The sequence below is a fragment of the Pavona decussata genome, unplaced genomic scaffold (genome assembly GCF_977016875.1).
Source record: "Pavona decussata unplaced genomic scaffold, jaPavDecu1.1 SCAFFOLD_210, whole genome shotgun sequence".
Taxonomy (NCBI): domain Eukaryota; kingdom Metazoa; phylum Cnidaria; class Anthozoa; order Scleractinia; family Agariciidae; genus Pavona; species Pavona decussata.
This window is the reverse complement of record NW_028145615.1, coordinates 1,138,241-1,166,239: the sequence shown is the minus strand read 5'-3', so window position 1 is coordinate 1,166,239 and position 27,999 is coordinate 1,138,241. Positions and strand designations below refer to the sequence as shown.

Genomic DNA, 27,999 nt, shown 5'->3' with positions numbered 1-27,999 from the left:
GTGACGACAATACAAATACGTTCATTACACTTTATTGTCAAGTTACGATCAATAATCACTCTGTTACGTCAAATAAGTTACACGTGCGATTCCTTGTGAAAGCAAGGTAACAAATAAATAATGCACGTTCAAGATTAAAAAAAAATGCCTTTTAAACGAAAAATGTTAAAAATATCTACGGTTTTGCAAAAGATCACTTTCCTTCAAACAACGCCAGTCTTCTCCACAATTCATTTTTGGAAAGTAACGCAACTTATCCCATGAGAAAAAGTAATTGTGCGTGACGTTTTTGTCAAATCGATGGATGACGACTCAAATATGAACAGTTAAGAAGACTGTATTCTCGAAGGCTTACAATCAAAGGACCATACATGGCATGGAAGTCGCATACAAATATACATATTAGATTTTTATCTACCTAGCGTGAATTTAAAATCGTTAACTATGTCAATCAATATGCAATAGGGACGGTTAAAATCGACGAGAAATAAACACCCTGTGCGTAAAGACTCCTACGGAGTATCGCAAACAGAAAGGAGAATTAATCAGCATACGAGTAAAATGTTAAAAAAAGACAACCAGATTTCAAACACTTAAATTTTCGTCCTTGGAAATAAAACAAAATTTTGCCCAAAACTTGACCAGAAGCGCTCCCCATTCTCTGACACGTAGCACCAAACGAAAAACAAAAACAAAAATAAACAAACAAACAATAATAATAAAAAAAGAACCACAGGCGCGGGAAACCAGCGATTAGGCTAACCTTCAAACAACTCCCTCGCGTATAACTCGCTTATCGCTCAACAATCCATGACAAAAGAGATTGCTTCTAGTCTTTGACACCCCCAAACAGAAAATTCTTTAAAATCTAAAACGCTTGAAATAAAAACTAAAATTAAGTAGTTCATGTAGTTGACTTTCTAGTCTTGCGTAAAGGGCTCACTCCAGTGCCACGGCGAGCCATCGAAGATGAGATCGGGGTGGTTCGGCGGGAAGGCGAGATTCCCGAATACGCTGGCGTGCTGGTCGTCATCTTGTCGCCCGGGAACCGGACTGGAGGCGAGGCAGATTTGGTTCGGCGCATGGGCGAAGTGGAGTAACTCGCATCCACGGAGTCTTCAAGTTTATGTGACTCACGTTCCAGGACCGCGGGCTCATAGATGGTATCACGTGCTACGGTGTTAAGCGAGTCTTCCAGTTTGCCTCTGAGGTCCCGGATTTCGTCTGATTTCTGCGCAGTGCGAGTGATGTAAGATTGTTTCTTTTGAATCTCTTTGGCGAGCTGGTCTTTCAAGGTAGCCACCTGCCACAGAAAAACACGACATTGAAGAACATTTCTTTCAAATAAAACTTCGCACGAACTTAGTTCGGAGATAGGAGAACAGAGAAGAATTGTCGGGATAATTGTACAAGGCGTCAAGATTAGCGCAGGAATTTCGCCAGTGAAGGCCACCTTTCCATTACAAAACAATTAACTGTGGAATAGCAGTTTTTGAAACATTTGAAACATGATCACATTTGAAATAGTTTTGCAGTCGTTGCACTGCAAAGCAGAAAAAGTTAAATTACAAATTCAAGCCAACATTGGATCAAGTTATAAAACGTTCTTTATCTCAAAATAGTTTTCATTTTACCACCAGCAATGTATCATTTTGTTCTAAAGCCGTGTATTAGAAGGTCAAACATCTTTAGCTCCCTTTGCTGACTAAAGGCCATCCAAAATTTCACGAGCTATAAATTTCATAAGTTAATTTTTTGCCATAAACTCTGCTGGAGGTGGTTTTCTTTTATTATAAGTATTAAAGAATACCAATGAAACCTGGCAAACGAGAAATAAGTAGACTTAAAGATACGTAGACACGACACGAGATCGCCTCACGCTAATAAAACATCAAACGACGTCTACCGAAGTCTTGACTATCGGATATTTTCGGTAACTATCGGTAATCTTCGGTAAGCTCACTTGTTCTTCTAGGCCTTTGACTCTCTGTTTGTGGGCTCGTTCTCTGGCCATCTGGGTTTTCTCGAGTTGGCTTTGGGATTGTTTTGCTCTGTCGCTTTCTAATTCCACTTCTTGCCGATGGCGGCTTGTCAGCTCAACCAATCTGCGCAGCAAAACAACAAAAATAATTTTCAGAAACAACTGCAAAGGTGTACTTGCATGCGTGCGGTTTCAAACAATACAAACTGGACAAGAGTTTCTGGCAGTTCTGTTTTTATTATGACCCGTAAGCAAAAACGTTGCTGCGGATCCATTTAGGAATTAAAATGTTAGCGGCCTGACAGGTTGTAGAAAATGATTCCTTTCCCTGGAGGGTTGGGGGAGGGAGAGAGTTGAAGGCTACGGAGAACTCCACAAAGGTCGATTGTCCTTGTAGAAGCTGTTTTCAATGGACTCCTTAGGTGCATTGCTGTTTCACCAACCTCTTGTGTGCTTCGTTTCGCGAGAATGTCAGAGATTCCAAATCGCTCCCACATAAGCACTAAATACACGAAGTACTAATACTTACTTCTGCGCATGCCCATGCTCAGTATCAGCTATTTGTTGCTGCAGGGCCTGAATCGTCCGCTGTAATTCCTGATTGTCGTTTTCATAGGAGCTGCTTGATCGCTCCAACTTGTCACGCTCGTCACGCAATCGGGAACCCACGTCCTCGGCCTCCAGTTTCTCTCGTTCAATCTGTGGACGACGCAGCACACAAAACAATTCAGTAATTCATAATTTTGGCGTTAGCTGCATTACAAGGGATCAAAACAGAGTGGGAAAAATCCTAAAGTTCGACCATTCCTGTGGTGCTGTTTATTATGTTGTACAAGGTGGTAGCAGTGCTTTGCTGTGGTGCTGTTAATTATGCCGTGTTGAGGCTGTAAATGAAATTGTGAGATTCGAAAATTGAAATGAAAGTTACCAGCCTGCGCTGCTCGTCGCCTTTCAGTATTTTTTCCGAAACGAAATTTAAGGTAGTGCTTTCCCATTAGTCCCATTAAAAGTTTCGCTGTGAAATAATTCCCATAATTTTCTATTGTTGTTGTTGTTTTTTTTACAATCTTCAAATCTCACCTTATCCAAAGTGTTTCTCAAAGCCTTCTTGTCCTTCTCCAACCGCACATGCGCTCGTTCCAGTTCCCTCTTCTCTTGCTCGGCGCTAGCTAATCCTCGCTGGAAACTCGCCAGTCGATCTTGCAGCTCACGTTTCTCTTCCTGTAATTTACCAATTCTTGCCACGAGTTCTTCTTCGGCTTCTTTCTGTTGCTGTAGCATTTGCTGCAGCTGGCGTATTTGTCCTTCGAGTTCCATGCGGCGAACCTTATTGAACGAAAACAACAAAGATCCCAGTAAGCCTACACAATCTTCCCTCTGTCAACGAGCGATATGGAGACCAGCTTGAACGAAAAATACGTTTGTTCTATCGAATAACCTCGCCGGGCACCCAATTTAACTGAAACTGACGTTAAAAAGAATTGCAGTTAAAGCAGTTGTTCCTAAGCATAAACTCCTTTCCTCCTCTCCCGAAATGAGATGAAAACCTAGTGTCCTGTGGTTCTAGTTTTCAAGTTCTTAAAAAAAAAAAAATAAATAAATAAATGCTCAATATTAAAAGCACAATCTTGTGACCACTACGCTACACCTAACTTTCGAGCGTAACCATTCAAATGAAAACTACTGAGTAGTACTTTCCTGTGGTACTGTTTACTCAGACCTGACCATGAGAGCTTCATGGATGTGTTCTATTTTTACACTTTCCCGTTAGCCGTAATGGAAGGCAGAGGGTTAACAGACATGCTAGTACCTCTGAGTCAGCTTGTTCATTCTTCATCTGTTGCATGCGGTCTTGTTGTACGTTGTATCTGTTCTTAGCATCCTGTTGGGCAGCTTTGAGAGCCTCCAGTCTTTCGGCCATGATCTTGCGGTCATGCTCACTGTTGGTAAGCGCGCGCTGCATTTGCTGCAGCCTCTCTTGCAGGGACTGCGACGTGGCATTGCTGTCATTCAAACTGAGTGACAGTTCAGTCACCTAGTAACCAAAAAGGTTAAATTTACCAACGGCTTTAGTGGTTTTTGCTACGGTGGAACCTCGATTTAACGAAGTCGCTGGGGACCGGCCAAATTTGTTCGTTAAATCGAGGGTTCGTTATATCGAAAACCTCGCTATAACGAACTTGAAGGGAAACGACTAAAATATTCGTTACATCGAGGTCATAGTTAATGATTGATTCTCAACACAGGTAACTTTTGTCACGCAATTCAATGCAATTTTCGTCACCCAGAATTGCTGTGTTTTGAGATGCAATTCATTAAGCATGGTGGCCTTCAGTAGTAATTATTTTCACTTTTGAGCAGACGCGCAACTTTGTTTACCAAAAAACGACACTTTCAGAGTGTTGATCTGATCAGCGTTTATCTTCTGTTGCGTGTTGACGTTGTAATTCGTTATATCGAGATAGATTTTACGTTTGGGCTTCCGGATTATGTTCGTTATATCGAAGAATTCGTTATATCGAGGTTCTATTCCATACATTTTACTGTAACTTTGGCCGGGACATAGAATATCGTTCGTCATATCGAGGACTTCGTTAAATAGAGGTTCGTTAAATCGAGGTTCCACTGTACTACAAAAACAAACAAAAAAACAAACAGACAGACAGACCGCCAGACCGAAATGACAAACACGCTCGCCGTCAAGATTTCACAAGAACGCAAAACTTCCGCACCCGTGAGTGTCGATCAGACATGTTTGACACGAAGGTACATGATCGCTAACTGGCACCATTGATCATTTATCTTAGACATTGCTAGGATATGTTTCCTTCAGAGCAACTAACTCACTTTGGTCATGAACGTTTGTCTCACGACCTTGAATGTTTAATGACTCGAGACTCCTGTCTGATCCCTATTTATGTCATGCTTTCACTTCGACGGCACGCACGACTAAAGATATCCTCAGTTACCTTCTCTTTAAACGCCTGTTCTTCCTCCTCAGTCTTCGCCAGGGCAAGCGTGAGCCTGTCGACTGTGAGTTGAAGAGAAGTTGATCGCGACTCCAGTTCTTGCTGAGATCGCATTAGTTGATCAATCCGCTCGCGAAGCGCTACTTTTTCCGCCTCGCCCTCAGCGGACTGCATTCGAAGTCTTTCGATGTCACCTGGCGAAAACAAAGAATGACTTAGCAAAGTGATGTTCTTGTGTTTTGCTTTATTATGTAAAAAGGGTGAGATTTTACTATGCTGGATAATATTATGGTGAGTAACTTATTCCACACCTTCCAGGGACCTCTTCCTCAACTCAACTTTGGTCAGCCTCGATTCCGCGTTCTCGATTTGCGCGCGCATGGCTTCTTTCTCCTGATCACTCTTTGACTCGCTCTGTTGAAGCTGAGCAACCTTGTCTCGTAACTGGCGGCGTTCGCCTTCAGCCTGTGCGAGACTGGAATCTAGTACAGAGATCTTTTCGTTCAGTCCTTTGCGCTCTCGTTCCAGGCGTCTGATGGTTTCTTCTTGTAGCATGAGTGCAGTCTGGGCACTACTTAGACGACCGTCTGCGCCGCGGCGACCTGGAAAAGAAATAAACAACTATCAACTACAGATCAGGAATGGCCAGTTTGATCGGTAAATTCGTCTACGAAGCTAGTCAGTTTGTTGTTTTAAGACTAACGTAACTGGCTTGTCTGACCCTGGAGTATAACAAGCTACTTCTCGTGACACAGCGCTCAAAGCTACTGACACCAAAGAACTCGGTAGGTGTCGGGAAAAAAACGACGGAAAGCGGGAAAAATAGGCAACATTTATGTTTTGCAAAAGTAAGAACGAATGTGACTATATAGCGGTTTTCAATTGAGTGTCAAAAGTAATTTCGCGTTTGGTTTGGTTTTGCATTACTGCGCTCTGTGATTGATTAACAAAACTCGCGTCACTTTCTCAACCAATGGAAATCCAAACCAAAACCAAAACCAATCGTGCTTTCGCCGCGCTTGGCGCCAGTTACATGTATTTGCTTCGAATTCTGATTGGCTCGTTGTTTTGTTTACATCTGTTGCGATTGGCCAGAGTAATTACTTTGGTTTTGGTTTTATGACACTCAATTGGAAACTGCTCTATGAAACATATTGAACTGCGGGTGAAAGATTAAATAGAACAAAGACCCTCGCAGTTATTTGCGCAACTTAAGCAGTTACGAAAGGAAAGCCTGAAAAAAAAAAAAACAACAACAACAACAACGAAACAAAACAAAACAAATTCAGGCTTGAACGGGATTCGAGCCCATGACCACTGCGATGCCGGTGCAGTGCTCTACCAACTGAGCTATCAAGCTAGCTGGGAGCTGGTAATATTTTGAGTTCGTAAAATACCCGTGAAGGATGAATAAATAAATGTGAATATATGATGGGAATCAACAAAGAAAGAGCACAAAACAAGGAAAAGTATTAACAAAAGCGGGAACTTAACCTTCTGTTTTTTTCATTTAAAGAAGTTACCCACGGTGCAAATAGTTTCTTGACATTCAGTTACGAGAATAAATTTGGTAATCTGATTTCAAAGTTTACAACGTTAAAATTCTAGTGTGAACGGTAAACGCCCAAATTGACGTTGTATCTTTTTAAAAGGCTTATCAACGTACCTTCTTCAGACTCTCCAAGCGACTTCTGTAGCGCCTGTAGCCTCTGTTCGGTTTGTCCCTTTTCCTCGCCCATTTCCTCAATTGCACGTTGTAAATTATTCGCCTTTGCCATTGCCTCATCTCTTTCTCGCTCAGCTTCTTTCATGCTCTGAGCGAAATCTCTCAAAGCAGAGCGGACCGTCTCGGGATCAATCTCTCCCGACATTTCCATTGATTTACTCGGAGACAGCGAGCGGTCGCCCCCATCTACCGTTTCCTCCATAGCCTTTTCCGGCGAACGTGAACGACTTCTGCCGAACATACGACGGCGGGGACTCGGGCTACGAGCGCGTGTCGGCGAGGGAGTTCTGCAAAAAGGTAAACAACTATCAGACTGACAACTACGTAGCAAACGTGATAAGCCCATTGGTGGAAACTATTCTTTTTTGCGTGGCCTTGAAATGACTAAACATAAACACGCATTGAGCAAATATGAGCATCTCTAAAAATAAACGCCAATTGTTTACAAAATGGAATCAACGAAGAAAGACATCTAAAGGTCCAGCAAAGTCATTCTCTAAAGTGGAGAGTTGAGAAGAGGCTTATCTGAGAGCTAATTTAAAGGGGGGGGGGGGGGGGGGAGTACAGATTTGAGAAAGGTGACAATATGACTTTACTCACGCACAAATGGCTGTGAATCATCCAGGCTCGCATTTGCACCTCGCAAAACCCAAATAAAGTGAAATTCGACGTAACTCTTTGAACATTTTACCAGACATAGCAGCAAGAAGCCTGCTTCACATTTTGTTAGTTTAAAACAGTTATGGTCGCACAACTTCCCTAATCATAGGTCGAACACAACCTAACGCCGGTCTTACCTGCCGGTTATTTCTCCTGGCGGTTTGATACCCAATGTTCTTCTCAGAGTTGAGTGTAAACTGGCCAGTTTAAACTCCAGATCGTTCTTTGATCCTTCCATACGTGCTAATTGTGCCTCAAGGCCTGTGATGCGACCTTCGGAACCAGACAACTTCAGTTTCAGATCGCTGTTGTCCTGACTTGCGTTATCTAACAAGTTCTCTAGATTCTTCACCTACAAGAGACAATTTCAGCATTGAATAATATCTCTCTCCATTTACAGACGTGCTTCAGACAAGCAAAATCTGAGTGTGACCATTCAAATGGAGGCTCAGAAGCATTACGAAATTTTTTGTTTGCTCTACATTCTTACTACGTGTCTGGATGAAATCCTAAGGTGTCACTATTTTTTCTTGTGGCAGTTTTCCATTCCTCTTTGTATCCTGTGTGAAATTTTTCTTGGTTTTAAGTTGTTAACTTTGTGTCATCATTCAAATGAAAGCTACCAAGCAGTACTTTCCTGTGGTGCTGTTGGAGTGATTATGCTGTAGTAAGTGGTTATAACTTTGGGGTCTCTGAATGAAACCCAACAGAGTGACCATTCAAATGAAAGCTACTGAGCAGTATTTTGCTGTGTGAACTTGGAAGTGTCTAATTGACAAAAATTAGACAAACAAAAACTAACCAACCAACAAAGAAATAAACAAAGGCTTTTTACCTTTTCGGTGGCCTTTTGTTCCGCGCGGTGAGCCTCGTCCAATGCGGCACTAAAATCTTTCTCCTTCACGCGGTTGTCTTCCTCCATTTCTGCGAATTTTCGCGTCAGGTTCTGGATTTCTCGCTTGGCACCTTCCTTCTGCCCTTCAGTCTCCACAAGTTTTTGTTTTATATTGAAGTTATCCTGGCGAAGTTCGTCGATGAGATGCTCGTCCTTGGCGAGTTGATCTTTGAGATCCGATATTTCTTTCTTGCTCTTGAGGCACTCGCCATCCAGCATCTTAACCTAAAAAAACGATCCAACAAAGTTTTGTTGATTGAGATCTGTGGTTTACCAAGCATGACTTAACTCTAGCACTACATCCTGTAATCAGGTAGCATCCCACACAGTTTTGTATTTAGAGGAGTTGTATTGCTGTAGGAAAGTAATATGACTCCGTGAAAAAGACTGCGTGTGAGGCTGGTAACCAGGTTTATTCACAAAGAACGCAAACATATGGGCAAAGTGCAAGCCAAGGGCAACACGTAGAATCTTCTTATACAGTCCATCAGTACAGTTTATGATTTTTTTTTTCTTTAAAGGACCCTAGTCAGCCTCCGCCTGTTTCGATGCCATCGAAATTATTGATTTGCATGGTGAAGCGAAATCGTAATGCTTTACTGTAAGTTGTGTTCCTTAAAGTGTGTTTCATTGTCTTTAGTAGTTTCACAGTTATTTCGTTCATTTCGACAAGCTCCGAATAAAATATAATAGCCAAACTCACGCATATAAACAAAAACAAAGGTGTGACTGACTAGGGCCCTTTAAGACAAAACAAAAACTTCACGAATCGTTTAGGCTAACACAAATTCGCCTTTGTACAAAACACACTGACAGATAGAAGACACAGAAATTCACTCTTGATTTTTAACCCCACGCCTTTTAAATGCGGCTCCTGTTTTGTTGATTCACCGTTCACTGAAAACTGAGTAGTAATTTCCTTCGACTTGCCCCTAACTTACACATGAATTGTTCCCCAGGTCACTGAAAAGTTCATGAAGTGTATCTTCATCAACAGCAAAGGTTCAACCCATGTCAGATTCATCTTTTTAACATTGCATTATTAAGAAGCAACGGTTTAAGATCATGATAGTTATAACGTCACCTGATTGTGAAGTTGCTGCAACTCGCGCCTAGCCTCCAAGCGCGCCTTTTCCACTTCCCTCAAACTCGCTCTCAGCTCCCCAGCTTCTTTCTGCAGTGCGGCTCTGGCCTCCTCGAGTGACCCAATCTTCTGTCCAGCCTCATCAAGCGTCCTTCTCAAATTCGTCTTTTCCGCTTCGCATTTTTTCACCTTTCCTCTCAGCTCGTTGGCGGTTTCTTGCACTGCTTGTTTTTCGCGCTCTTCATCCTTCAGCTGTCTCTTGAGATCAGTGTTCTCCTTGCGAGCAACTTCGCGCGCTTCTTCGCCCTCTCGGATTTTCCGATGAGCATCGATGAGTTCCCGACGGACACCATCCCGTGCTTCTTCGGCCATCTTAAGTTGAAGCTTCAGTTCGCTGACTTCTCTTAAAGTGTTTTCTTTGACGCGGACCAAATCTTTGATCTGATTCTTCAGTTCAGTAACTTCTGCCTGATAGCGATTGCTAAGGTGTACAAAAAATGGAAAAAAAAAAAAGAGCAAGAAGATAAGATCCAGTTTACACGAATTTACTTTCAGAAAGTTTCCCTTTTCATTCGATTTAAAACATACCTTGGCATTTTCGTTGACACCAGTATTTTCACTGGCATTACCGTTTGAAAACAGTACTTTTTTCACCTATCTGATCCACAGTGAAAAGTCTAAACACGTCCTCGTTTTAATCCGTGTTTACTAAGCACATTCGCCATCCACATTGAAAGCCTCCTTATTTTAAACTTCAACTTCTGTCAACATTTTTGAAAGTCGCAGTTTTCATCAGCGTTTTTTTTCTATCTATCCAGCGTGGACGAAAGCCGGAAACACATTAACGAGAAAAAAAGTGAATAAAACTGGATGGGACTTAGTTGGCTTTTGAAATGTTGATAATAAGTTTTCCTCTCAGAGTTGTGACAAAAACTCTATTTTGAACTATTTACTCAACGGATGGGAAGCAAAATAAAAACTTGCTACACAAGTTCACTTACTTAACGTCTTCAAGTTTGCTTCGAGTGTTTCTCAGCTCATTCTGAGTCTGGGTTATGGCACCCTGTAGAGGACAAAGCAGAATACATAAGCAACATAAAAAGATAAAGAATTTTGCAATGTTTTTTCCGTAACACCTTGGTCATGATAAATGATTTTGACTTCAAAATGATGTGTGTGTGTGTGTGGGGGGAAGGGGAGGAGCAGGACGCTAGCAGAGATCGTTTGGTAGGCGGAGTTTTCGATGCGACGGATAGTTTTTCGCGTGCGTGCGTCCCGCACGATATATCTGAGAACGAACCCTCGCATTTTTACCGCGGCAAGGTACCTAGTTTAATGGCTAGGTATAGCTCAGTGGTAAGGCATTCGAAATAATAATCAGATGTTTCGACTCCTTTTGGAAGAACTAGGATTTCCTTTAATTTTACTGAGTACGCTTGTCACAAATTGAAAAAAACACCTCTATCAAGTTCCATTCAGTTACCTTGTCCTGCTCAGCGCGGCTGAAGGCGTCGCGTTTGATCCTGTCTATTTCCACGTTCGCATTTTCCAAGTCGTTCTGTGTTTTGTTCAGTCTTTCAAGCAGTGTTCCCTTCTCATTGGCTGCCGCGTGAAGCGCCTCTTGTTTTTCATTTTCAGCCATCAGCAAATGATCGTCACGCTCCTTCTGAACCAAGGCAACTTCGTTCACGAGAATGGCTTTCTCTCGTTCGAGTCTAGAAACAAAACGGCCACACAGTGTCACTGAAGCAGTCAATCTTGCACAAAAGAAAATGGCTACCTCTTTTACAAGACACTTTCATTGCGCATATGCCACTCATTGACATTCCAATCCTAGCAGTATGCAGGATGTTTGTCCCATGAACCTACTTTAATGGCCTTAGCTCCCACGAGTTTCCTGTAGCTCAGTGGTAGGTCATCCGAAAAGTAGTAATCGGAAGGTCTTAGGAACGACTCCTGATAGGAGCACTCGGAATTTCTTTTTCCGAGTTTGCCTGTGTCATTACTGAATAATGCATCATTCTCAAGACACTATTTCTTTCGAAACATTGTCTACGGTATTTTCTCTACAGTATATGAAAAAACGTCATGCAAATAAGGCGTTCAAAATATATTTCTTTTTCGACAGTCATTATCCATGACAAATAGCTTTCCACCACTTACAAAGCGGAACTTTCATACTGCAGACAGTTTAATTACATTGGATTATCATTATCATTTTCACTCATAAGTTCTTGTACAAACTAAAACCTGGCCTGATAACCAAAGTTTACTAAAGAGGTAACAGGAAGGCATTTCGATTGAAAATTCGTTTTGTGTTTGTTTTAAACATGGAAAACTTGAGAAGTAACAGGGTTAAACCTTAACCTTCCGAGTTCAGTTTGCAAAAATTTACTCAATAATGGTTAATATACGAGTGAATGAGAACATCGTTGTTCCACAAAATAAATTCCAGTAAAGTTGGAAAAAATAATTGAAAGAGACGGGGTTTACCTTTGTCCCAAGTCTTCCTTCTCATTTTTCAGCATTGAAATAGCTTCCTCCTTTTCCTGATTGGCCTGCAGTAGCGAACTTTCTTTCTCTCGCCTCAGTTTCTCCGACTCCTCATCGTGTTTCTGCTCCATTCTCTTCAGCGCAACCTCGGCATCACGTTGAGTCTGGCCCAGTCTCTGCTCGACTAGCTCTTTGTCCTTCAGTAACTTTGCCTCCTCGATCTCTTTCTCTTTGCGCACACGCTGTACGTCAACAGTGAGCGCTTCCTTTGAGAGCAGAAGCTCTTGATTTTCAGCTTCGAGCGCCTCTTTGCGGGCCTCGAGCTTTGTAGCAGTTTGCTGTAGGTCGTACAAAGCAGTTTCCAGAGACTCTTTTTCGCTCTTCAAGCTCGCGATATTCTCGGCTAAGCCGCGGTTTTCTCGCTCGCCTGCATTAACCTGTACAAGCAAGCTGGATTTCTCTCGTGTCAACTCTTCCTTTTCTTTAGCCAAACGCACGACATTGGAGCTCTGCCTCTCGACATCACGGCGTGTTGTCATCAGCTCGTCATAGATTGAATCTCTTTCTCGTGACACCTGGTTTAGCGCTTCGCCGAGCTCGGCTTTTTCTCGGTTGGCCACTAACACCTCTTGTTCTAGTTTTTCTCTGCTTGCTTCGTGAATGCTGAGGTTCTGATCAAGTGTAGACTTCTCTGTGTCTAAATCGACCTGAAGGATTGAAGGCAACATTATACTCAAGTATTTCTTGATTTTTACTAATAGGAGAGACTGACTCAAAGAAGAATTCTCTGACTCACCCTCTCTTTTCGCTGATTTCTCGCTAGACATAGTATCCTGGTTTAGGTTCTTAATCTTATACAAGAACAAGAGTAACTGTTAATGAGAATTGCGTCTTCAATTTTTCATACACCTGTTTGGAAAATTTTCACGGTAGTCTACGTCGACTTAGAAAGGATTTTACAGGCAAACGTTCGAGAATTAAAAACGTTCTTACAGGCTTCCTAGATCAATACGACCCTTCTATTTGACCAGAAAAATCCCTAGCCTAGCATCTCCAGTTTGTTAAGTTTTGAAATACTAAGGAGATTTCGATTCCCGTTTTTTTTTTCTCATACAAACATTATAATGCACGTCCCTTGTACTACATTTTCAAACTGGCAGGTGGTATTTCACTGACCTTCTCCTGTTCAACGCGGATCAATTCCTGCCTGATACTGTTCTTCTCGTTTTCCAAATCCCTTTTATCCTGGGACAGAGATGACTTGTCCGATTCCATTTGTTTAATAATCTTGTTCAGCTCAATCTTGTCTTGCCCCAGCCCCTCGTTCAACGACTGCAACTTCACCAATGCGTCGCGCAACGCGATCTCTTCCGACTTCATCTTGTTGATATCGAGCTCCAGTTCCGCCTTCTGAAGTTCCGATTTGGACAACGTCTCGCTGACATGCGCTTTCTCTTGTTCCATCACCTCCTTATCTAGCATGGCACGTGACAGCTGTTCTTTTAGCGTGACAATTTCTTCCTTTAGTGACGATTGCTTCGTCTCCAGTTGTTCAATAACTTGAGTCGTTCGCTGCACTTCTTTTCCCAGTCGCTCCCTCTCGCGAACCAAATCATCTTTATCATCTTCCAAGTTGTCTCGCTGGCGCTGGAGCTCGCTGTTTGCTGCTTGCAGCTTCTCGATTTCTCCTGTCATGTTTTCCAGTTGTTCGTTCATGGAGTGTCTCAACTTTTCAAGGTTCTGCTTTTCTGTGGAGAGGACATCTGAATGTGCCTTGAAGCGTTCTCGGTCCTGACTTGCCTCGGAAACTTTTTGACGTCTGAAAAGAAAAGGAAGGGTAGACAATTACATCGTACTCAGGAAAGGATGGATGAAGGATGGAGCAGTGATGAGAGTGGTCACTATCCAACAGTGTGGCCAGGGTGACCCTGATTCCTGTCAGCCGTTTTCATTCCTCCACAAAAAGTAGGCGTTTAACCACTTCTACATTCCAACTAAATCGTAATACAACCCAAAGGCTAAAGTGCGTTTGTTAGTGGTAACAATGAAGATTAAACAAAAGAAATTAAAATTCTGACACCCCTGGGCAGAAAGCTATTAGCCTAAGCCACAGTGTAACTGTACTTACGTGGAATCGAGTTCATCTCGCGCGCTAGTCAGTGCTTTCTCCAGTCGTTTTCGTTCATTCTCGGTATCATCAAGCTGTTTCTTGGTTTTCTTTTCCGAATCTCGCGCAGCCTCAACCTTGCTCTTCATTTCCTAGGTTTGAAAACAAATGAAAATGCTTACATGTAAAATCAATGACATCACCAGGAGATCTAAGGGAAGACTTATTTGTAAAGAAAGTTAAAAGTAAACGTTTTAAACAAAAAAGCGTAATAGCTCTTAACTACGAAAACATCATTATATGATGTGAAAGAAGGTGCGGGGTTACATTAAAGATAACTGAGACCTAAGAGCTTTTGTAAAAAGCCTGACCACTATTGACAAAACGGATTCGTGTTACTTACATGCGCTTATAGTCGCAAAATCATGACTCCGTCGCCTCCAAAAACAATTTAACAAAAGGCAAAATTCTCCAAAATCGTAAATACAGAAAAAAAAACTTTTTAGGAATAAGAATTTTAGTTTACTCTGTATACTTCCAGAACTGAATTAAATAATGATGAATGAAGCACAAAGAGTTCAATTGCAAGGTGCATTTCGTTGTAATAGTATTATGAAGTCCGTACCATGACTTGGATGTTCTTCTTCTGGATAGCAGAATGAACTGTGGCCAGAGCACCATCAGAAACTGCTGGAGACCTGGAACGAGTGGGTGATGAAGAACGCATGCGAGCCGCACGTGATGGTGAAATAGGCCGCTTGCTCAAGAAATCATCCTCAGCGCCCTCCAACAAGCCAGCATCTACAACCTCGATTTCACCACCAGGTGATCCCAGTATCTTGGAGGTGCTATCAGCATCTTGTCTCACAGCAAATGTGATTTCTCTAAGAGTGCTGTGGAGGATTTCTGCTTCTTCACGCATGGCAGCAAGGCTAGCCTCACTCTGATTCTCCCACTCCTCAGATTGCTTTGCAAAACCAGATTGCTGGAAATAACAGAGAAAGAGTAAGAGGAGTTACATGTAGGTCAAGTCTGTGAGCAATGCAACAAGGTGAATGAACCCCACACCTAATCAGCAAGGAAATTTAGGCTTCATACACGCAACAAATACCGCACAGGTCAAAATTTAGCCCCTTAAATCTTGGAATAAGATGCTGAATGTTGCAGGTAGCAGATCATTCTAATTTCTTGTCTGTGGATGAAATCTCTGAAGTGTAGCCATTCATATAGCCTCCCACACAGTTTTTTTAGAGGACTCGTATTACCTCCTCCCCACAAACGCCTGCTCGCTCAAGTGCAGCATTCCTTTCTGATGCTAAGCCAATCACAGTTAACTTTCTAAAATCTGGAAGGTTGACCTTGACCTCAGAATGCCTCTTGTGGGAACAGTGAAAAACATCACGGCGGTGACATAACTTGACTGAGCTTACATGAGCTTTCAGCACCGTGTGCCCTACGTTTAAAATTTCTTGTTTAAATGCCTATCAACTGACTTCAAGCAAAGCATTCGTGACGAGAAATAGCTATATTTTCGTCAATTTGCCGACTGGTTACGCAAAGCCGCTTTAATATTTATCAAACTTTGCCTTCAATCTTGTCAACCTTTTCGGTGTGTAGGAAACCAAAATATTACCCGATATGTCGGTAAACTTTAAAAGATTTTTGCAGTTGAAACTCACTTTGTTGTTGCAATTTGTTCAGGGGCACGTGCGACATGTTCCACAAGGACCACAAATTGATTGGCTCAGTCTTTGTGGTTTTAATTTCCATTTAATAGTCTTTAATGGACTGATAAATACTGAAGATATCCCCTTGATACCTTCTACATTCTTCTTTACTTTCTCGAATCAAGTTAGTCTCTCGATCAGGCAGGGAAGATTGATTACACTTTCCCGAAGATTTTGACTCTCCCAGCAGATAACGGTATCAAAACGTCGCACAAGAAGTGCTTGTATTCACTCTCGATATTTGTTTTGGCGTTTCAGCCCTGACCAGCCATTCCAGAAGTGAAAAAAATATATTTATTCCAACTAAACTCCCACATCTCTCAAGACTGTACCAGAGACTGTACAAAGCTCGCGGGAAACGGAAGAACAATTTGATTTGACATCATTAGACAATGCCTCGATGGTAATTGGCAAGGGTGCTTAAGGAGTAAAACAATGGGAAAGGAATGCGGCACTTGCGTGAGCAGGTGTTTGTGGGGAGCAGGTAATACGAGTCCCCTAAAAACGACTGCGTGGGAGGCTACCATTCACAAGGCTGTTATCAAGTTTTGAATCACATGTAACATTGAGCTAAAAATGTACACACACATCAAGTTTATTACTGGCATATCAAGAGTCAATTTCCACTAACAGTCAAGTCCAAATTCTTCCCCTGTAAATAAAATGGTTATATATCCCAAACAAGATATAAGTAGTCCTTCAATACTTACCAAGCCACTAATCTTCTTCTTTAGCACTGAATTGGTCTCCTCCATCTCATTAACCTGGGCCTCCAGTTTGTCCTTTGCATTTGTCAAATCTTTGACCCTATATACACACAAAATTACATGCATATCAGTTAAACAAAGTCTCCACTCTGTTTACGGGAAGTTGGTCATCACTTACTTGAGCATAAGATCAGTTCTCTCATTATCATATTTGTTCTGCAGCTCAATAAATTCTTGTACTTTCTCACGTAGTTGCTCTTCAGCCTGTGGGTAAAAAGAAACAAACAAATTTTAATAAATAAGTTGATAAACAAACAAATTAACTAATATCCAAGAGCTTAAACAAAAGCCTTTCATAAAAAGAGAGTCCACTTCCTAACAAATGCCATTGTGGTTGATTTCACTTCTGGGTAACCACTGAATGAGACCTTTACCACATGATGCTATATAACGTGAAGTACACATCAAGCAAGTCTCATTTTTTTATATAAAATACAAAGTAACATAATCACCTTTTGTCGTCGATTCCTCTCATCCTCCAGTGCCGACTGAGTATTAGCATCCATGCCTCTCAGATTTTTATCCAAATCCATACAAGCACCTTGCACCACACGGACAGACTTGGTGACCTCAGCTCGAACACTGGACAAGTCCCTATGGAGATTGAGCAAATCAGGATCAGCAGGGAAGGTAATGCTTATGAGATTATCCTTTTAAAGTTAGCTTTAAGTACATTACATGATCACTGTACATTGTTAGCTTTTTTGAAAATATATTAAGTACATTATTTGATAAGGTTTGTATTCATTTCTTTTGTAATTTCATAGGTATTTCCACTTGAGTTCAAAGCTCAATAAAGATGTCTCCATGTTGATGTATCGTACATTTACATTAATATGATATGACGTAAATTGGAGTGGTATTTGACTTAAAATTGTTTCAAATAGGATTTCATAAAGATAGACTTATAGGAAATGATTGCTTTTGACAATTTTCAACACTTTTTTAGAACTAATGTCCCTTATCAATTGTCCCTTTTATGCTAATTTTTTTGTGATTTTTGCGGCATTATAAAAAAACAAAAGAAATCAAGGCTTTATTTTGGCCCTCAATCACAACAAAGTTAAGTCTATTCCGACGTTTCACTGTATAAAGTACTCATGCAGATTAGTGAAAATAAGGTACAACAATCAAATGAAAATATTAAATGGAGGTGTCCAAAGTTGAATGTATAAAATTTTATAACTTTCACATTTGTAACAGTCTCAAAGTTATCAATAATTTGAACATACCTCTGAGTTGCAGATTTCATCTCATTAAACTGCCTCCTAAAGTTGTTCATGGTCTTCCACATGTCCATCAGACGCACATGTTCATTAGCAAAATAGGCCTGTTCCTCGTCATCACGAGCTTCAAGTTCTTCCCTCGCCTTGTTCCAGTCATTTGTCAGCTTCTGAATATCAAGCGTCAGTTGCTGATTGGCCGATGTTGCTTGATCAAGTTGTTCTCGGAGCATGCTGTTGACATGCTGAAGGCTGGCACTCCTGTGGAAGTCATCACACAAAAATATGTATAATTTAGTCAAAGGATATTGATGCTGATCCCATTGCTGCAGGTGTGGAGGTGTTTGGAAATTACAGTGCCAGACACTACATCAGTCAGCCTTTTTGTGTTTAGAGTTTCACTTTACTCATTTTATTTAGCTTCTGTGACAAGATTTTTTGGTTTACCTGAAAACTCAGGCAAAAAGGCTCAGCTTTTCAACTGAAACTTCTTTCATTTGTTATCAAGAGTAATATCTAAATTTGTTGGAAGAAACAAAATTCAATGACCAAAGCAAGAAGATAGAAAATCTGAGTCACCACTTTCTAAACATACTAACTATTGAAATAAATGTGATGTTATATTTCAAGCCTGGTGAATGAATGAGAATGATGTATTATTCCAGAAAGTGATACAGGCATACTTGGAAAAAAGTGCTCCTATCAGGAGTTGAACCTAAGACCTTCCGATTACTACTTCGGATGCTCTACCACTGAGCTACAAGAGACTCGTGGGAGCTAAGGCCATTAAACTAGGTTCATGGGACAAACATCCTGGGTACTGCTAGGATTTGAATGTTGAACGCGTGGTATACGTGAGTCAGTAAAAATAGTGCACCAAAATGCAAGCAATCACATTCTTCATCATAACTCTTAACCTGTTGAGTCAGGTAACAAATCAACTGGGGTGAGGGTGGGGTGGAGAATTCTTCTCGTCTCAAGTGGAATCGACTGAATGTTAAGGATAAGACTGACTGGAATACAAAAGGAAAAAACAATTCTGAAGAAGGAATAAGCTGTTCCTTTCACCCCAAGGCAGAATGATTGGAGTGACATGCATTCTAACTATTCTAGAGTGAGAATTGGTTGTGAAAAACATGTAAAATATCATTCCAAGTATTCTCATGTTCTCAATTTTATGGCGCCTGCCAAAAAAAAAAGTCTTATAACTCTTGCTATGAATTGCCTTTTCGCTAATTCAAGTGAATCCCACCTCTGCTGTTCCTCTTCAAGCCTGATGAGAGAATTTTCCAAGTCACTGGAATGTTCATCTTCTGTTTCTTTCAGCCTTACTTCCTGCTCTTTCAAGGTTGCTGTTGCAGATTCAAGCTAAATATGAAAAATGCAAAGATTAAAGATTTTATAAAACTGAGATCTGGAAGAAAAAACAACCACTGTGTTAAATGTACCAATACTAGGTTTTGCAAAAAGGATTTGCCAGACTTTGTGATTCATGCATGGTCAAAATTTGATCAAGAAGTCCCCAGCACTATATTGACCATCCAAAACTGAAATTAATATAAATACTCGGGTAAACTATGTCTGTCCCACTAACAGTAGAACACACAACCTACACTGTACATGTACATTTTTATTGCTGGTCTATTTTAAATCATGACCATGCATCATAGCCAGCCAGTTTCCAAACACTGAACAAATTGACACATAAACAAGATTTAACACCTATAGCTGTTATCCTTATCTCATTAACACAAAACAAAAACAAAACAATAACAAAAAACAGGGCTCTGTTACAGGGAGAGAATCACCACCCAGTTTTATCACAAAAATACAGCAAATGATTTAATGGATCAATAAGATTTGAAATTCATACCTTTTTCTTTACATCCTCCTCTGAGTTTTTCGACTCACTCACTGAATTCTCCAACTCTCCACATTTACGTTTATACTGCAACACTTTCTGTTGTAACTTCTGAATCAGTTGCGCTTGTCTCTGCTGTCCATCCTGATAAGCTTGCAGCTTGCGCTTGTAGTTTGCATGCTCTTCCTCCAGTTTGGTTTTCAGATAGGCAACTTGCTGGACTAGATTGCTGTCAGCCATTGATTGGTCACCAGCAACAAGACTACTACTGTACCCTGCACCTCCTGGACTGGTCCCGCCCTTCATGTAATGTTCCAACTGAAAAGTAATGGTTTATGGAATGTCTTTATGCTTTTACAGCCTATTTAAGTGACTAAAAAGTATATGGTTTTTCCAATTAACAGTGTTTCTGTTGAACAGTTTTACTTATTTTAAACAGAAAGCAAGTCACTATAATTGCTTGAAATCTTCATATGAATTTGTAATTACTGTACAAAAACATTGCCAATGTAAATTTTTCATGAGAATTATAAACCATCACTGGCATTTAGGTAACCAGTATATAATCCTTTGCTCTGATGAAGGACTAACACTCGGAACATCAGTCTTAAAGTTTATGGTGGCCAAATGACCTGACCAATGTTGTTCATCATCAATCTTTATTCACCCTGGGATTTTAGAGTAGCTTAATGCAGCTAAGTATCTCCGAGCATTTTCCCAACCAACCATGAGAATATACGCACAAAGACCAGACTACAACACCGGGAACTACGTCCCCTACTCTTTGCAAACAGTTGTTGATAAAACCAAACATTCATTTCACTTTCGATTGGGACATCTTGGGAGGAAGACATGATGGGGGAGGAGTTGGCACAAAAGACAAAAGCTCCTGATTTCAAAATTTGAGCTTCAAAACTTGGGGTGTGATTTTAATATCTGCGAGTGCTACTTATACACCGATGTTTACGGTATATGACACACATCCTGTATACTGACATGATCAGCAAATATATTAAAGAAACACAGATGGTAATTTTTTCAGACTGAAGGAGGAGTAATCCATTATCAAGCTCAATTTATATGTTAATTACATGTCTACAGGTTGGCAAAAAGCCAGACCAAAATTATTGTTCTCAAAAATTAATTAACTTTGTGAAAATAATTTTGGATCTTAAACTAAAATTATTAAAGTTTTTAAATGCACTGTCCACTCAATACATTTTAATATTGAAATTTATTATAAAAACACTGTGAAACCAAACAGCTTTAAAAATTACTTTTCGAACGCCAATCGCAAATATGAATTCTTCTATTTTTTGCCCAAGCTATTTACTTCATGTGCAATATATACTGCAAAATAATAATTTAATATTACCATTATTAATAACCCATTTGCAACCGTCATTTATTGTCTTCCCTACGCTAAAGTTCAAAGAATTTTTGCTACAGTCAGACATCAAAATATTGTCAGCATGGTTACTTTTGATGTTTATTTCATCTATTTATAAAAACCAATGTTTTCATGCTTTAAACAAGAAGTTCCGCTTTAAAAGGGCAAGCCCTCTCCTTCATTTCACACCTTTCTGGGCGTTAGATGCAAATTTAGATGCTGCTTAGTCGTGACAAGCTGTTGACTTAAGTGTCCTCTGAAAAATATGCCTCAAAATTTTATAATATCACCACAGCAATATAAGATATCAAGTTCTAAAAATTATTTGTTTAACAAGGGTTATTCTGAAAATGAAGCCAATTTTATCAGTTGAAGCCAAAGAAAAAGGCACTGTTGTTTGTCAGTTGTTTACGCTCTGATGGTTGATTGACAACTGAAGGTGAGAATGGCCTCCAGGCCCCTTTTATACTGGAATGTCCTGTTTAAGGAGAATTTGGATGTTCATGATCAGTACCATCTTTCGTCTGGGAATAAACTATAGTTATGCATTACAAAAGAATGCCTGGAAATGTCTTAAAAGCTGTTCAATTTGACAAGCTACGTTCATTAAGATTTTCATCTAACCTCATTAACAACTCAACTTAATAATTAATCTCCCACTACTAAGAATAAACTTTACAATATAATTATGTATGCATAATTTATTGTCTCGGACAAATTGCTTTGTCACCACTGCAGATTTAAATTAACCAGTTCTTAAACAACCCCATTTCTTTCAAAATGATATTTTTCTTTTATATTTAATCATATTTTTTTCAACAATAAAAGCTTTTTAGAAGGAAACAAAATATATTGCCAAAGATACCCCTCATATTGCACACTGTATAAAACAAGCACATCACAGTAGTAATTAGATGGATCTTATACCATCTAATTCCTTAGCACTCAATTTCATATCGCCAATTGCACTTTAAAACCCTGTCAAAAATTAGTGCAACTCTTGTAAAAGCTCAGTGTGGAAATCGTGACAGCATGTTGGAGAGGATTGTTGTTATAGATTATAGTGTTGATTTCGAGATAACTCAAATAGAGAAAAATTTTACAATTATGGTTCCAAATCTAGCTTGCACTGCAGCTAAAGCTGTCCGTTCCCAAGATCACATTAATTTTGTTGTTGAAACCTCACTGCTTCGTATCTTGTTTTCTTTTGCCTTGAATTAGTGCAAAACAAATTTAGTGAAGGTGATTAAGACAAATACCGGGCGATTATTTGCTTTCCTGTGACATGTCAACAAAAGAATCCTTTTTTTAACCTACTAAAATATTCACAACTATATCGTCCTCAGTAAGTGTTAAATTTTAAATTTACAAGTTGCTGAAAATTTAAAGGGCTATCACAGAAGGGGGTTGGAGAAACCACACAATTTGCGCTATCACAAAACATGACCCATTTCAGTTAAGCTGGACGGAATATATCAGGTTTCCAATTCGAATACAACATAAAAAAACTTTACTGCGCTTCTATGACCAAACCCTTTGCAAACAGTGCCTCTAGGGGTAGAAATATGGTCTTTAAAAGTTTTAATTATCCCTCCTATTAGAAGTAAAATGAAATCAAGTGATTCAACTTTAATTCGTTGCTATTACACGGAATATATAACGGAAGTCAAAACTGAAACGATAAACCAGATGGCTTCCAACTCCGTAAAATCCAACGAAAATGCTTAAGATTCTAAAACTTTACCTTACCTTATCACTAACCGCCATGTATTTTGAGCCAATTTCGTCTCTCTCTGCTCTCGTAGCAGCGAGTAAGTCCTCTAAGCGGCTGACTTCGGACTGCAACATTCTTGACTCATCATTTAATCCTGGGGACGCCATCTTGGAATCGACAGGCGAAATTGATTTGGTGACAATGTCGCGAATCTTTGTCGGTACTGTTGGACTTTTCGCTCCGGGATCGCCGTTCAAATGCTGGTCTTCTAACCTCTGTTTAAAAAATAACGCCAAAGATGTTAATAATCCGGTTTCAGTCACACCATGACAAATACATACAACTGTTCGAACATGGGATTATTTCGTTCGAACATCGCGAAGTCACGTTTCCACTCCAAAGCTTTAGTCTTTCAATCTTACTAAAAGCTGCTAAATTTTCACCTCACCTTTATAACAGAGCTTAAACCGGGCTCAGGCGAGCCACCGAGAATTGAACTTCTTCCTTCGAGGTAACTCATGCTCGCATATTATAACTGCACAAAAGCTAGAGCAAATAAGCTAACTACAACAGTCCGAAATTATCCGCTTCAACGCGTTCGACTTCGAGATCCTTGAGGTAAAGTGGGACCTGCAGAGTTCGAACTAAGCTCAACCTATAGTTCAAGCTGGAAAAGCCACAAAGTTCTAGCCAAAAGCAAAAAGGAAGCCGAGTAATATTTTCAACTTCTCGCTATTAACCTCCTCCTTTTCCCCACTGGTCAAAGCTAACGTAAACTATAAAATCAACCTGGCTGGTTCTAGTCCTAAAACCGACGCCACGCTCTCGGTCAGTGGCGATTGCTATGGCAACGAGATGCCAAGGTGGTAAAGGTGATTGTTTCCCGCCACCTTGTAAAAAAAGAGCGCGCTAAAGTGCAAATATTACACAAACACCTTTGTGGGCAAGATCACCTCGCAAATCAGTTTTTCACATGGAACAATAGTGAAAATCAAAGGTTCGAAGAAAACTGCACAAAACGATTTTTTTGGAGACCACGTTTTTGTTCAAAGTGCAGGTAAACCGAGAGAAAATTACTTCGAAAGTTTGGTTTTCGCGAGCTTGTCAACACTAAATTGTTAGACGCTGCATTCCTAAATCTCCAAAACGAGTAATTAACACCAAAATGTATGCGTAAGCCAGAAATATCACCGCAAATGACAACAATCAAATCTTACACCAAGCAATCAAATCGGCACAAAAAAGTGCTGGAATTTTTCAGAGAACTGGTAAGGTTCAATCTGACCCACACAAAATTAAATTTAACACTCTTTACGTTTATCCTGCGTAACTGTAATCCATAACTAATGAGATTTTGTTGTTAATTCGTCGAAGTAATTAATAAATTAATTGGGATACGACCCGAATGCATTGTGCCCTTTCAAAGAAGTAATTAGAAACCGCAAATTGTTTGAAAGCAAATTATACCAGTTATACCGCGTCCTTTCATAGGCAATCAACGATAGTTCAAAAGGGAAGAAGATATTTAACTCAATATTGTACTAGAAGTGATAAATTACTCCAGGAAACCTTTCAAACGCAGGTAGAACTGTCCATCGGCGGAGCGCTGATCAATATTGTACTTTTCAGAAGCCATATCAGTGCTGATTGGCTTAATGGAAATTATGTTACTTGCTATAATTACAGAAAATACAGGTCGTTCGAAAAGTAATTAATTGATTGATGTTCCTGTTTTAATGGATGTAGTTTTTTTAGCCGGCAAGCATGGTTAAGTGATTAAAAAAGTAATATAATATTTTTGTTATAGTTTAGCCTATTTTCGATTCTGTTTCAGTTGTACCACGTCCAACAGTGAAAACCAAAGAGATTCGAAATACTATAACCTTGCACTTGTGTATCTACTTTAGTTTAAAAAAAAAGAGAAGATAAGAAAAGAAAATTTAAAAGAAGAAAGTGTGGAAGAAAAGTAGAAATACAAGCCTACTACCTGACTTCTTCCTGCATAAGATGTACGACTGTTAGCCGCGCTCAAAATTCATTCGGCGTAACTTACAAGTAAAGATGGATTAAAATTAACATATATATATTTCTTCAACTATTTTATCATATTCAATGAACCCTCACCGGCTCAGTTGACAGTTTCTGGCCTCCACCCAAGTGCCTAGGATTATTTCAAAAAGAAAAAGAACTTTCACGCAGTGAAAGGAATCGAAGACGCCCTTTTCCCGACCCTCTGCACAAGCAATGAAACAAAATTGCCTCAAAACAAAAGTACAAATCACTTGTGGCATAATTAAATCTACAGGAAACGCGACTCGCAGTGAATTTCCATGGCGACGACTTAATTCTTATTCAGCATTGATTAAATCCTGTCAAAATTAACACCGAACGTACACACAAACGAAACATTTTGTTTACCTTAAGATAAAGCGCATTAAACTTGCGTCAAAGCATACAAACACCAGTCTGATGCAGCTAGATCCGGCAAACTACCTTGTCAAAGCTCACGAGTGTTCTTTTTGTTTTTTCTTCCAAGACCAAATAACATGTTATTATTATTTTCAGCGAACAACATTGTGAACAGAGGCTCGCTCACACGGAAAACACATATTTCAGCCGATCTAAAGCCTTGATTCTCAGTCTCAAACGTTCTTGGATCAACTCAAACGATCTTAGAACCTCCTCTTATAAAAGATCACCAAAATTTGGGTTTCATGCGGTGACCTACACTTTTTCCCGGATACAGAAGGAAAGCCAGTAAGAGTGCGAAATTTTGTTTAGTGAAATTTGACCAAAGTTTGTAACTTCTCTTGTCTAAATTTATGACATCGCATGATCAGTTAACAAAAACTTTCAATTTCTACCGAATATTTATTTCAATTTCATGCCGTACACAGTGTGAGCTAAAATTTTCTTTATTCTCGGTTTTTCATTTTATTGTTAGCCAAGCTCATTGTATTAGTTTGACTCATATACCCTGTGAACAGGCTCCCAAGTGGGATACAGGGCGAAGACTAAAATCGAGCTCGCTCGCTAGACTCACAAAGTACAAACAAAGTTTACATTACCACGGAACGTACAGTTGCAATCGTTCCGTTCTTTCCGACGGACTGCCGAAGAATAAAGATTGCATGAACCTAGAATCGAAGTGACTGCCCTTTTGGGAATTGTCACAGCACCGCCTGCTGCAAATTAAGGTAACCTTTACTACATGTAAGCCATGAAGCACTCTTTGTTTACACTGTAAAGTTTCGAAAACTTTAAACTAAGGTAGTTACTTCTAAACGTTAGCTATGGGTGTTTTTGTTTTCTTCATACAAGAACGGGGGCTGTTGAAATGTCCACTGTTTTCTAAAAACTTTGATTGTCGCTTAATTGAATAGCTAAAAACAAAACAGTTGACTGCAAAACGGCTGGACCCGACCGTACTGCACACAGATAGCTAAGAACATTACATGCTCAGGGTTTGCAACAGAATTATTTTTGAAGTCAGACTATTTCCTTCGAGAAGGTGATTTTTTTTAAAGTTATTAATGCATCTATTTCGAAGCACTCTTGCTCGAAACTGCAATTGGCTTGTTAAACAATGTCATGCTTTTAAAAATGATAGATTTCAACTTTGAAATAGTTTGGCTGAACGAAACTGATAAGGTTCTAAATATGGCAGTGCACATTCGAGAGGATAGCAAGACCGGCTGTTTGAACTCTTCTCACTGGAAATTCAATCAGATATCCCGATTCAAATCTTTAGACGCCTTACAATTAAAGCTGACTGAGATCATCTGTTTCTTCTTTGTTCAATTTTTTCAGTTGGTTTATGATCCTAGTGGGATCAATTGTTTTCATAAAGACCAAGAGACTATTCTCTTGACTTGAAGGTGATTAAACAAAGCTCAGTTACACCTTCTAGTGCTCATTTGGAATCCACGACAATGCAAGAAATTGATGGTCCTCCAGATCAGATATTGGCAGTTACTATTCATTGCATGGCTTTTCCTGTTAATTGGTGCCAGAAAATTGCTTTGCCAAACTTCAACAAAGACTTCGCTTAATCTGCAAAGTCTTTTGTTATGCAAAACTTAAAGCAGACAGACGCTGTTTAAAGTTTTCCGTCAACTACTTGCTAACCATGTCCGTTGCTTGCTTAAATCTGATGAGGTCGTCATTGTAATGTAAACAGATAAATTCAGCAAGAGATTATTTTTTTACTCTATTTTTTTTTAGCCACTGAATATGAAGCCGCGATTCACAAGTGTTATCAGGATTAAGAATGCAATAATTTTTTACCCTGGAACATAGCAACGTGACGAGTCAGTCAAATTTATTATAACTTTAGTGCCAACTCGATAATCAGTAGACTGCTAAAAGAGTTAGCAGTTTGGGCTGACAAAATCGCCCTAAAAAAAAATAGAAAATAAAAAGATCTGATATATTTCCGCAGTCACACTGTCGCCACAAATTTTTTGGTAGAAACAAAATGTGTTAGTAGGTTGGAACCTTTTGTGTTAGGTCCAAAATTCTGCCAGTTGAGGCCTGTTTGTCGAGAGGCTTTGCCTAATTATGCTCTGTAGATAATAGTCTCTCGCGAAGCTGATGGCTGACCCTAATTTTAAATAAAGACGTCTAACGATGCGATTTGTTTTCATCTAAAGACGGGCTAACAATTTACCCTTCTGGCAAAAAATGGCTGATTAAACTTGTGCTGTCTTCGACTAAGCCCACGCACGAACGGTATGAAGATTTTGCAACAATTAACACCTCTTCCTGAACACAGATGCTCTCGTTTCGTTAGATCGAAGAAATTACTCGCATTTACGTCGTCATTAAGTCATCCTTATCATTTAAGAATTTATACAGATATTTGTGAACAAGCTAGTGTTGAAAATTTCGAGCTGATCTCTTGCCTGTGCATTAACAGGCGATGCCAAGAAAAGGTTTTTAACATGGTCGTTAAGGCCATTACCTTGATGTTTCGTCCAATCGAGTGATAGCCGATGTCATCTTCCTCAGATCCACTGTGTTTGAAAGTATCAGGTTCCATTTCATCATGTTTGGCGAACTTATTCAGAGGGTCTTCCATTACCAACAAGCCCTGATGGTTTTCAAGCCTAACTCCCTCGAGTTACATAGGGGTTCGAGTTACAGACTCTTTTATCCAGTTCCAGGCAAGAGACGCGACGGAGCTGGCATGGGATTGGCTGAAAATGTTAAGTGATTGTTAGCGCGATCAATATAATTAAGGCCGTATTGTGTACAGTTTTCATAAGTCACCTTTATACAATGCCTCATTAGACTGCGCATGCATACGAAAGGTTAAATCTTTCTCTGGCAGACAGTTTGGGTAAACAAACAAATAAAAGGACGCTGATCTGAGGGTAAATAATGAGACTTTTTGAAAGTTA

The 27,999-nt window shown here is 39.8% G+C and overlaps 1 protein-coding gene across 3 annotated transcripts; it reads right to left on the bottom strand.

The window, feature by feature from the left end:
- Nucleotides 1-18: 18 nt before the first annotated feature.
- On the bottom strand, nt 19-27,758 carry LOC146460637 (uncharacterized). Of its 3 annotated transcripts, none has more exons than XM_085088048.1 (25): nt 27,561-27,758; nt 22,633-22,872; nt 19,506-19,811; nt 18,885-19,000; nt 17,642-17,893; nt 16,862-17,003; nt 16,528-16,613; nt 16,353-16,449; nt 14,541-14,900; nt 13,937-14,067; nt 12,985-13,627; nt 11,809-12,515; nt 10,799-11,030; nt 10,317-10,378; nt 9,316-9,796; nt 8,172-8,456; nt 7,474-7,688; nt 6,617-6,963; nt 5,262-5,552; nt 4,951-5,144; nt 3,792-4,016; nt 3,062-3,307; nt 2,511-2,680; nt 1,964-2,105; nt 19-1,303 (listed from the first exon to the last, which is right to left on the bottom strand). In XM_085088048.1, the coding sequence occupies exons 1-25, from the start codon at nt 27,675-27,677 to the stop codon at nt 905-907; spliced, it is 6,486 nt and encodes a 2,161-aa protein (XP_084944174.1). In that variant the 5' UTR covers nt 27,678-27,758; the 3' UTR covers nt 19-904. The 3 variants fall into 3 exon arrangements, with proteins under 3 accessions (XP_084944174.1, XP_084944176.1, XP_084944175.1); XM_085088050.1 differs by lacking the exon at nt 27,561-27,758 and adding an exon at nt 24,722-24,835; XM_085088049.1 differs by lacking the exon at nt 27,561-27,758 and adding an exon at nt 23,046-23,410.
- Nucleotides 27,759-27,999: the final 241 nt, after the last annotated feature.